General features: G+C 49.5%; 1 protein-coding gene across 2 annotated transcripts; it reads left to right on the plus strand.

The window, feature by feature from the left end:
* The first annotated feature begins 1060 nt into the window (after positions 1–1060).
* On the plus strand, positions 1061–11482 carry Asb16 (ankyrin repeat and SOCS box-containing 16). 2 transcript variants are annotated; one of them, XR_015630933.1, is made up of 6 exons: positions 1061–1433; positions 5300–5567; positions 6509–7001; positions 7298–7411; positions 8022–8566; positions 9888–11482. XR_015630933.1 is itself a non-coding variant. In NM_001109048.1 (5 exon segments), coding segments are annotated over 5 exon segments (1362 nt in total). In that variant the 3' UTR covers positions 8208–8247.
* Positions 11483–12039: the final 557 nt, after the last annotated feature.

The following is a 12039-nucleotide window of genomic DNA, read 5'->3' on the forward strand; positions in this document are numbered from 1 at the left end:
GGAGAATGGGTGTACAGTTTCCAAACGTCTCTTACCTTCAGTCTCCAAGGTCAAGCCCTCGACACACCCACAGTCAGGCACGTGAGTCCCCTTAGAAACCAGGGAGAAAAAAAAAAAACTAGTCACAAGGTAGAGACCATGTCCTGCTTGGGCATAAAGGGACAGAAGAGGCTTCATCAACCATCTTCCCCACTTAGCAGTATCCTGTAGGATCAAAATGCCTTATCTAAATAGTGGCCAACTAGAGTCCCTGGCACATCCCCACAAGCTATATGACCTTGGGTCAGTTTTACCTTTTATGATTTAAGTTCCACCTGGCTGTGGTGGTATACGCCTTTAATTCTAGCATTCCCGAGGCAAGGGGAAGTGGATCTCAGGTTCAAGACCAGCCTGGTCTGCAGAGCTAGTCTCAGGACAGCCAGGGCTACACAGAGAAACCTTGCCTCAAAAGAACAAACACAGCAGCAGCAATAACAACAACAGAACTCCTTATGCTCTGTAAGTCTACACAAAAAGACCATCTCAGATGTTGAACTGAAATACTTAGCGTTGCCTTCTCATTTGCCAACCAAACCTGTCTTCTCTCGCGTCACTGACTGGTCATCTGAGAGGAGATGGGTCTGCGTGATTTAAATTCTAGAAAGCATGGGGTATGGGTGCAGTGGGTGCTGTTCAAGTTCAGGAAGAGTGGTTTGGCTTCTAGGAACGCCCCCAACCCCCAACTGAAGTCTGTGGGCCAACCTGGGCTTCTGCCCACTTCACCAGCCACTGCTTCAGTGGTTGCAGGGCCCTGGTCGGTCCTTCCTCTGCCCTGTCCTGCCCACCCATCTCAGGGTCGACTGCTTCCACTAGAAGACGCCAAAGAAGTGGGATCCAGGAGTGACCTTGGCTGAGGCCCTGCTGACTAATGGAAGGGTACCAGAAGGGTCAGGGGCTGGCCCAATACCATCTGCATTAAGATCATGACTCTAGGGGAAACTGTTTACCAATGCAGTGAGGGGTCTATTTATAGCCTCAGCTGCTTCTCCAGCTTACCAGGAGGGGGGCAGGGTGGCTCCCCAGAGCAAGGTGCTAGCTGGGGCAAGGAAGAATCCTCCGCCTAGGTGGCACCGCCCAGGCCGCTGGACCCCTCATGGCAGGGGAGAGCTTCCCTTTCACATCCTCCACGCGGCGTGCCCTCCGCCTACAGAGAGAGTGGCTGGAGTGGGAGGACCGGAGGAGGGCTGCTGCCCATCAGTGCCGAAGCCACAGGTACCTCCCTAGTCCCCAAGCCCGGCTCATTAGGCCTCGCCGCTCCTGCAGAGACCCAGCTGTCCACAATGCCCTGTTCTCTGGGGACCTACAGCAAGTCCAAATCCTGTTCCAAGACGAAGAAGCTGCCAACATGATTGTGGAGACTGTGAACAACCAGCTGGCCTGGTCAGCGGAACAGGGTAGGGAGCCCCACCTAGGAGGGAAGAGGAGGGACAGGAATGGGGGTTGGGAAGGGAAGAAGAATCCACACCCCCACTTCTCCTTAATGTCCTAGGATGGACTGCCCCTCATAGTCACCCATGCTAGCTCCTTCCTAAATAGTTGAGGCCAACTATGGTTTTCCTCAAACTCAGAGATCCACCTGCCTCTGCCTCCTTAATGTTGGGATTAAGGGTGTGAGCCACCATGCCCAGTCTCCAAAATTTCTTTGCTTTTGGTTTTTTGGGGGGTTTTTTGTTGTTGTTGTTGTTATTTGTTTGTTTGTTTTTCGAGACAAGGTTTCTCTGTGTAGCCCTGGCTGTCTTGGAACTCACGCTGTAGACCAGGCTGGCTTCCAACTCACAGAGATCTGCCTGCCTCTGCCGCCTAAGTGCTACAACCCAAGGTGTGCATTACCACCACCCAGCTAAAGTTATATTCTTATATGACGCATACGCAGATTGGGAACTTTGGTTTTGGTTGAGAGTTGAATGGGCCATATTACTTATGTGAAAACACATATAGATATATCCATGTTTCTCCTATAGTTTTCTGCAATAGGAAAGAATTTTTATTAAATCCATACGCGGGGTTGGGGATTTAGCTCAGTGGTAGAGCACTTGCCTAGCAAGCACAAGGCTCTGGGTTTGGTCCCCAGCTCCGAAAAAAAAGAAAAGAAGAAAAAAAAGAAAGAAAGAAAAGAAGAAATCCATATGCAATTTTTCCTTACCCTTACTGACTTTAGGGGTTAGAAAATGGTGTTGTAGGGGGAAAACACCAAGCCCCTCCCGCTGAGCCACCCCACCAGCCCAATTCTATTTTGGGGCAATAGGATTGAACTCCCCACCCCCACCCCCAAGAGCGGGGGACTGAACCCAGGGCCTTGCGCTTGCTAGGCAAGCGCTCTACCACTGAGCTAAATCCCCAACCCCTAGGATTGAATTCTAATCTGGATGCTAAGGAGCACTGTCCTTGCCACTGTGCTTCAAACCACAGCTGACTTGCTTTTTAAATTTTGAGACAGGGTCTTGCCAAGTTACCCAGGCTAGGATTCAACTCCTACCATAGCTCAGGGAGATTTTGAGCTTGTGATCCTTCTGCCTCATCTTTCCAACTGACTGGGGTCATGGGCTTATCCCATCAGGTCCCGTTCAGTTTGTTATTGTCAGTTTGTGTTTGTTTTTGTTTTTCAAAATGGGACCCGTTTCTCTGTGACCCTGGCTGGCCTGGAACTTGGGATCTTTCTACCTCCTGCTCCTGAGTGACAGGTGGCAGCCAGAAGCCTCCATACCTGGCCACATGCAGCATTAGAAGCTGACATTGTTTCACGGAACATCTTCCTGTTTAGCACCATAGAATACTTGAAAGCAGTGAAGAGAGGCACCTGGACTTAGAGAATTGCTCTCCAAATACAATGGTAGACTTGGGTTTTCTCTCTTAAAAAGAAAGAAAGACTCAGTGGTAGAGCGCTTACCTAGGAAGCGCAAGGCCCTGGGTTCGGTCCCCAACTCCAAAAAAAAAAAGAAAGAAAGAAAAAAAATATATATGTATATATATTTGAGATTCTGGCCTTTCTTTTAAAAGCAAATGATATCTTGCTTGTTATGTTTTCTTTTTTTTTTAAGATTTATTTATTTGGGGGTTGGGGATTTGGCTCAGTGGTAGAGTGCTTGCCTAGCAAGGGCAAGGCCCTGGGTTCGGTCCCCAGCTCCAAAAAAAGGAAAAGAGAAAAAAAAGATTTATTTATTTATTATATATAAATACACTGTAGCTGTCTTCAGACACACCAGAGAGGGCATCAGATCCCATTACAGATGGTTGTGAGCCACCCTGTGGTTGCTGGGAATTGAACTCAGGACCTCTGGAAGTGCAGTCAGTGCAGTCAGTGCCCTTAACCGCTGAGCCATCTCAGTATGTTTCAGCTATAAAGTCTTCAGTGTAGACCTGGGCTAGTGTGTCAAAAACACTCCCCAGAGCAGAGCATACACTATCACCTGGAGTGGGATGTGGGAACATTCTGGTTGTGACCTGTCACCCCACTGATGACCAGGTTGACTTAAGCTCATCAGACTGGTTAGACTGCTGGCCCCTTCCTCCCTCACACTCCAGTGTCCCTCACAAAGCTTCATACTCATTCAAAGAGGACCATCTTCCCCCACAGATACCTAGCCCTCTTTCTTCAATTGATTTTTTTTTTTTTTTGTTTATTTTAGGAGACAGCATCTCATTATGTAGTCCTGGCTGTCCTGGACCTGATAGGTAGAACAGGTTGCCTTTGAACTCAGAGATCTGCTTGTCTTTGCTTCCTTCCTGAGTGGTGGGATTATGGGTGTGTGCCGTCCACCACCCCATCCCATCTCCTTTTTTTTTTTTTTTCTTTTTTTCAGAGCTGGGGACCAAACCCAGGGCCTTGCGCTTGCTAAGCACTGAGCTAAATCCCCAACCCTTTTTTTTTCTTTTATTGGATTTTTTTCATTTATATTTTAAATGCTGTCCCCTTTCTCAGTTTCCCCTCAAGAAACCCAATATCCCATCCTCCAACCCCCAACTAATATAAAGGCACTCCCCACCCAAATCCCCTTTTTTGTTATGTATACGGTGTTCTGTCTGCATTGTGTACATGATACCCATAGAAGCAGGGAGAGACCATTGGATCTCCTGGAACTGGAGTTACAGACTTTTGTGAGCTGCCATGTGGCTGCTGGGAATTGAACTCCAGTCATCTGGAAAAGCAGCCACTGCTCACCCCCCATTTCCACCCCCGTTCCTTTGTTGCTGGTTTTGTTTCGTTGTTGTTGTTTTGCTTTTCATTTTGCTTGCTTGTTTATGGCACTCAGAGATAGAACTCAGAGTCCACACATAGGCAAGACCTATACCATGGAGCCACACACAACCAGACCCCTTTGCTGATTGATTGATTTATTCATTATATATAAGTACACTGTAGCTGTCTTCAGACACACCAGAAGAGGTCACCGGATCCCATTACAGATGGTTGCAAGCCACCATGTGGTTGCTGGGAATTGAACTCAGGACCTCTGGAAGAGCAGTCAGTGCTCTTAACCACTGAGCCATCTCTCCAGCCCCCACCTTTTGCTGTTTTGAGTAACAGGGTGGATAAATTTTCTAGAACATATCCCAACTCAGCACATTTGTCAAAGTTGATTAGATACTTAATTGAAATTGTTTTGAAAAGTTGATATGAGATGGCTTCAACCTCAGCCCTTAGGTCTGTGCCTTCTGAGTCCTATGGAAGAGCTTTAGGACCCGGTACAGCCAGGCACTACAGGCTCCAGGTCCTGCTTACCTGCAGCCATGACATAGTGGCTTTACCCAGGCTGCTCCGGCTTTTTCCTGAAGAATACCATCATCCCCCAAAGTGGAAATTGAACTTAGGTTCTTTTTTTTGTTGTTGTTTTGGTTTTTTTGCTTTTTTGTTTGTTTGTTTGTTTGTTTGTTTGGTGTGTGTGTGTGTGTGTGTGTGTGTGTGTGTGTGTGTGTGTGTGTGTGTGTGTGTGTTTTGGGACAGGGTTTCTCTTTGTAGAGACTGTCCTGGAAGTCACTCTGTAGACCAGGCTGGCCTCGAACTCAAGAGGTCTCTGCCTCCTGAGTGGTAGGATTAAAGGCGTGTACCACCATTGCCTTGCCGACAAAGCGTTTTAAAAGGCTCTTCCAATGCATGCTTCCAATTCAGGATTTGAGTGGACCCCTAACCACAGGGACAGCTTGACTGTGTGTGCTCAGTAAGCTAGACCTAGGGAAGCCCAACACCCACTGTCAGTCACAGACAACTGCTCTACCCCACTCTCCCATGCGAAGTCCCTACGGTGCTGCTTTTTCTCCTCAGGATTCTGGGTATTGACTCCAAAGACCAAACAAACAGCACCTCTCACCATCACTGTGGCCAGAGGCTACACAGACTGCGCCCGACACCTTATCCTGAAGGGAGCTGAGCTTGATGCCCGAATTGGAGGACGTGCTGCCTTGCACGAGGCCTGTGCCCAAGCCCATCCTGACTGTGTGCGGCTGCTGCTCACCTTTGGTGCCAAGGCTAATGTATTGTCTGATGAGGGCATGACCCCCTTGCACCTCTGCACAGCTCCCGAGTCTTTGCAGTAAGTGCCCGTGGCCTGGAAAGGTTTTATGGGGAATGTAATATGTGTGCATCCAGGGGTTGGGGATTTAGCTCAGTGGATTTAGTCCGCTTGTTTTCTCTAAGGAAAAGCAGAGTAGGGAAGTCCCCAAAGGCTTTCCCTGACCAAGTGAACAGGGCCTGCTCAGGAAGGGTAGTCCTCTATTTTTTCTAATACACTTACATTCCATGCGTAATTCCATGAGTACACAGGAGTGAGTTTTCCAAATCTTGCCCTATCAATCTGTTAGGAGGCCAGGAGCTGGAGTTGTAGCTCAGTTGGTAGCATGGTTACTTAACAAACATGCAGGGAGCTTTGGCTTTGAACACTGGCATCACATGGGCGCGGTGGGACACACCTATAATCCTAGCAAGTAGGAAGAAACGGCGGAAAGATCAGGAGTTCAAGGTTGTTTTCTGCTACTTAGTGTCTGAGGCTGGCAGAAGAAGGGTGTAGCTAGGTGATAGCTTGTCTAAGGTTTCACATCTAGCACAAAATAAGTAATCTTAGCACTCTTGGGGCAGGGGGGGATAGGCAGAGGCAGGCAGATCTCTGAGTTCGAAGCTAGCTACAGAGTGGGATCCAGGACAGCCAGAGCTACTCGAAGAAACCCTGTCTATAGGAAAAAAGTAAATCAGTTTAGGTGAGGGTGGACTCCCCGGATTCTGCCATATACACTCATTAATGTGTGCTCTTGGCTGCCGCACTAGACTACTTGAGGCATAACTTTTTATATCTGAAAATCCAAAATACTTCTGACAGTTTCAACTGGCCCCATAACTCTGCTGTTTGTAATGGGGTTTCTGTGATCAGAGGAGAACACCAGGCCAGACCTCCAAGCAGAGGTGTGGGAAGGAAATGGGTAGTGAGAGCAGGTCTTGGGGTCCTCAGGATGTCTCCCAAATCTTGCACTCTGTCCGTAGGTGCGCCAAGTTGCTGCTGGAGGCTGGAGCGTCTGTGAATGTGGCATCGCAAGAGAGTGAAGTCACGCCCCTGCATGTGGCTGCAGCTCGTGGCCTGGAACAACATGTGGCCCTCTACCTGCAGAACGGTGCAGACGTGGCCCTGCGCACCAGCCAGGGAGAGACTGCGCTGAACGCAGCATGCGCTGGAGCAGAGGGGCCAGGCAGCAGCCGGCAGCACGAGGCTGCCGCGCGACAGCTCCTGGAAGCTGGGGCTGATCCCCAGGCTGCGGGTCGCAAGCGCCACACACCACTGCACAACGCCTGTGCTAATGGCTGCGGAGGTCTGGCCGAGCTGCTGCTGCGCCACGGGGCAAGCCCTGGAGTCACCAATGGGGCAGGCCACACGCCAATGGACTGCGCGCTGCAAGCGGTACAGGACGCCCCCAACTGGGAGCCTGAGGTCCTCTTTGCAGCGCTGCTGGACTACGGGGCTGAGCCCGTTCACCCTGAGGTGTGCTGGGAGGGTGGGAGGAAGGAGGTGCCAAGCCGAACGGGGATCCTAGGCTAGAAATGCCCTGACTGGAAGGGTCTAGAAGATCAAAAGCTTCTCTCAGTGACTAGAGGTTCATGCCCATTTTGGCAGAGGGCAAAGATAAGAGTCAAGGGAACTGGGGTCAGGACCTTGGAACGTATGTGGGCCGGGCAGGCTGAGGCACAGAAAGATGAGGTTGTCTGTGGCAGTTTATTTTAGCCAGCCTTGGGCTTGCCTTAGTTAAGGCAACACAGAACTCCTATTTTGTTTTCCAGATGCTGAAATACTGTGCCAACTTTCCACGGGCCATGGAAGTCCTCCTTAACGCCTATCCATGTGTCCCATCCTGTGACACCTGGGTGGAGGCTGTGCTCCCGGAGCTGTGGCAGGTATGTCCGCTCCAAGAGCTAAGTTCTTTACCTGGGGGCTAGAGAGGTCAGAGGCCTTTCCCTTCAAACTTCAGGACCAGGTTCAGAGGAGGAAGATGGACCCAGGCAGAAGAGGGTGAAACCCCTGGGTTCCTGGGATCTGTCTGGAGCAGCGCAGACAGATCTCTCATCTCCCATACTGCCTAGTCCCTTGCTGACAGACATTCATAAATCAGTCAGCTCTGATTTGGTGTCTGGGGTGGGAGTGGTCCATGAACGAAATCAGGTCTATGGCAGGGTGCTATGTGCTGAAATTTCTCAAGCCAGATGTGGTGGCACACACCCAGCACTTGGAAGGCAGAAGCAGGCAGATCTCTGTGAGTTCAAGGCCAGCCTAGTCTACAAAGAGAGTTCCAAGACAGCTAGGGCTGTTACATAGAGAAGTCCTATCCTGAAACACACACACACACACACACACACACACACACACACACACACACACACACACACACAGAGAAAAGAAAAAAGAAAGAAAATTCCCTGAACCTCTACCACTGAATGATCTCCTGTCTTCTGGAAGGGCAAAATCACGGGTACTAGATCACCTGACCCTCCCTTCCTTCTGGCCTAGGAACATGAAGCCTTCTACAGCTCAGCCCTAAGCATGGAAAACCAGCCAAGACGGCTGCAGCACCTAGCCCGCCTGGCTGTTCGTGCTCAGTTGGGCAGCAACTGTCGGCAGGCCGCCACCCAGCTCCCCCTGCCTCCACTGCTCAGAGACTACCTGCTGCTGTGTGTGGAGGGACGAATCCAGTGAGCCCTGAACTTCCACCTACTCCTTCTCCCAGCAGCTGAAAACCAACCACTGCCCTGCCTGCTTTCTCTGCGCTTTGCATGCCCTCCAGGAGTAGCTTGTCCCTCCACTGACAGCTTAAGTCACCCGCTGATCTTCAGGCCTTCTCAGCCTGTTCCCCCAAAGAAGCCTTTCACCCACATTGCCATTAGGTAGATGGCCTCTGTAGCCACCCCAGCTACAAGCCACTGATCCCCTGGGCGGTGTTTTTCTTGCCACCTGTGTGTCTGTTCAGCCTTTTCTATAGGGCAGGCTCTTAGCTGGACTTGATGGCTCGGACCTCTAACCCTAGTACTCAGGAGGCTGAGGCAGTAGAATTGTGAGTTCAAAGCTAGCAAGAGGGCTGGAGAGATGGCTCAGCGGTTAAGAGCACTGACTGCTCTTCCCGAGGTCCTGAGTTCAATTCCCAGCAGCCACACGGTGGCTCACAACCGTCTGTAATGGAATACAATGTCCTCTTCTGGTGTGTCTGAAGACAGCTACAATGTACTCATATATAATAAATAAATACATCTTTAAGACAAAGCTAGCAAGAACTTGGGGCCGGGTGCCGGGGAAGATCCTGCTTCCCAGAATCCCTGTGTGGTCCACACCGTAGATCCCTGTGTATTCCATGCAGACGCTGGGTAGAACGTCAAGAAAAGGCTGTTTTGTTTTCCTCAGCACTAGGCATGGAAGCCGAGGCTTTGGTACGGTGCCGAGCAAGTGTTCTGTTACAGAGCCACACACCTCTAGCTCCCAGTGAAACCCATGTCCTGGATGCTGGAATGACTTTTTTTTTTTCCCACTAATTTATTCATTTTACCTCCCCAGTCTTTGTCCCACTCCCGGTCACGGAGTCCCTCTCTCTCCTCCCCTTCTCCTCTGATAAAGTCACAATTCTGCCAGTTCCTTTTAGTAGCTCTTCCCAACCTTTGGCTAGAGTGAAAACTGAGCAGAGCCTGGGATGGAGCTCAGAGAGGAGCGCCTGCCTGGTGTGGGTGAGGCCCTCGTCTTGATCCCAAACCAGAAAACGACGAACCCAAACCTCCAGAACAGGTGATGTGACATCATTTGAGAGGTAGACCCCGTAGTTCAATAAGAGCCTGGGCTACAAAAGACCCTGTCTCAAAACAAAACAAGAAGAAAAACCTCAACAAGATATAGGCAAGATTCTGTTGTACCCTCTGACCTCCTCCATACAAAGGCCCAACAATGCAGACTCGGTAAACCGGTTACCGCTTCCAGAACTGAACCCTTCTTGGAAACTCTTTTCAGTAGTGGTGAACACTGCTTGGCACAGTCTCCTCCGTTCTCTGGCCTGGATGACACTCTACAGAACTTTAGTCTGTGACCACTCCCATGGTAGCCTGCCTTTACCTCTGTGCTTAGTCAATTACTACCTTGGTGAGCCTGAGATAGGGGTTGTAGTCTTTGAAGAGGCATTTATGATGTGTTCTCCTTCCTGCCCAATGTTGCATGGAATCTTTTTTTTTTTTTTTAAGATTTATTTATTTATTTTGTATATGAGTACACTGTAGCTGTCTCCTGACACACCAGAAGAGGGCATCGGATTCCATTACAGATGGTTGTGAGCCACCATGTGGTTGCTGGGATTTGAACTCAGGACCTCTGGAAGAGCAGTCGGTGCTCTTAACCACTGAGCCATCTCTCCAGCCCGTTGCATGGAATCTTAATTGGCAATCACTCTAGAGTGGCTTCTGGGGCCCAGGAAACTAGAAAGCTGTCCTCTCCTACTTCTGAATGCGGAGACAAAAAGGTGTAACCGCTCACCCTTCGGAGGAAGCTTTTCGAGGCAAGCCAGCTCTCTGATTGCAAATAAATAAGTGTGCACAGAACAAAGGCATGGACATTGTCAGGTTTCAGTGTGACTGGAGAGCCCATTGCTCCACTTTTGTTCTCCCCTGTGTCCTTCTGGGGCTTCCAAGTTTTCTGCCTTCAACAGGTGGTACTGGTGACAGAAAAAAAGTTACAGACCGCCAGCCTTCCTCCCCCACCCCCAGCACCATCTCCAGACCCGAGTCTAAGTAGCTATCCCAGTACAGAGTAGAGGGACTTATTTGACCTTTTGCTGGGGATCTAGGTTCTCAATCACCAGTTGGCATTACCAAGCAGACTGCAGTCACATCAGAAGCCCTGGGCCCGCTGCTCCCTGGGGCCTCTGTCCAGTTCCCTCCTCCAGGGAGTTCTGTCTGAGCAGATTCCCTTTCATTGGCACAGGACAGCCTCTGCCCTGGTTCAGCAGAGCAGGAACCCACCTGTTTCTGGATGGAAGGTTTGCTTTAGTTCCCCAGAGCCTAAAGATCCAAGACAGTGGCTCTCAACCAATGGGTCATGACCCCTTTGGGGACCCAAAGGACCCTTTCACAGGAGTCACTCAAGATATTTGTTACAGTTCCTAACAGTAGCAAAATCACAATTATGAGGTAGCAATGAGAATATTCTTATGGTTGGAGCTCACCACAACATGAGGAACTATGTTAAAGGGTCGCAGTGTTAGGAGGGGTGAGAATCACTGGTCTAAGAAGGAAAAGAAGGCACCCCCAGTCTCTAGTTGGGAGCTTTGCTTTGAAGATGTTGCTATTTTTCTTTTCATTAATTTATTTATTCACTTTACATCCCAATATCAGCCCTCCCATATCCCCCTTCACACAGCTCCTCCCCAAGTCCCCCTCCACTTCTCCTCTGAGAAGTGGGAGGTCTCCCCTGAGTCACTGTAGAACTGACTAGGTGCATCTTTTTCTACTGAGACCAGACAAGGCAACTCCAGTTAGGGGAACAGGATCCACAGCCAGGCAACAGATTCAGGGACAGCCCCTGCTCCACTTGTTGGGGGATCTACATGAAGACCAAGTTACACATCAACTATATATGTGTAGGGGGCCCTAGGTTCAGTCAATGCTTGTTCTTTGGGTCATGTTTCTGTCTCTGGGAGCCTCCAAGGGTTTTATTCTCTTAAAGAAAAGATATACTGGATTATATGTATTGATTTTGTAATTGTCAAAGATTTTCCAGTTGCAAAGAGCATACTAAAAGAAACAGAGAGCTGGAGAGATGGCTCAGCCGTTAAGAGCACTGGCTGCTCTTCCAGAGGTCCTGAGTTCAAGTCATAGCAGCCACATGGTGGCTCACAGCCATCTGTAATGAGATCTGGTGCCCTCTTCTGGCGTGTCTGAAGACAGCTATAGTGTAATTATATATAATAAATAAATTTAAAAAAAAAAAAGGAGCCAGGCACAGCTCTGTGTGTGTGTGTGTGTGTGTGCGCGCGCGCGTGCGCGCACACGCGTGCTAAGAAGTGAAGGCAAAGGGGTCCCTAAGGCTTGCTGGCCAGCTAGTGCAGCCTAATTAATTCCAAGGTCAGCGAGAGACATTGTCTTAGAAAGTATGGTGGAGGGGTTGGGGATTTAGCTCAGTGGTAGAGTGCTTGCCTAGGAAGCGCAAGGCCCTGGGTTCGGTCCCCAGCTCCAAAAAAAAGAACCAAAAAAAAAAAAAAAAAAAAAAAGAAAGTATGGTGGAGAGAGTGATTGAGAAAGACTCCTGAGGCCTGCATATGTATATACCTGCACACATACAATGCGCGTGCATGCACACATGCACAGGCTGCCAGGTACCTTGGCAGAGTCATTCCAGCTACTCCAGAAACTGAGTCAGGCACAGTACAGTTTAAGGTCTTCCTAAGTCTGAGAGAGTTCAAGGCTAACCTGGCCAACTTCATGAGCTCCTGACTCAAAAAACAGAAAGAGAAAAAGCAGAGTACAGTGGTAAATGCCTAGGAGGCAGACAGGAGGGTCAA

The sequence above is a fragment of the Rattus norvegicus genome, chromosome 10 (assembly GCF_021556685.1).
Source record: "Rattus norvegicus strain SHRSP/BbbUtx chromosome 10, alternate assembly SHRSP_T2T, whole genome shotgun sequence".
NCBI lineage: Eukaryota > Metazoa > Chordata > Mammalia > Rodentia > Muridae > Rattus > Rattus norvegicus.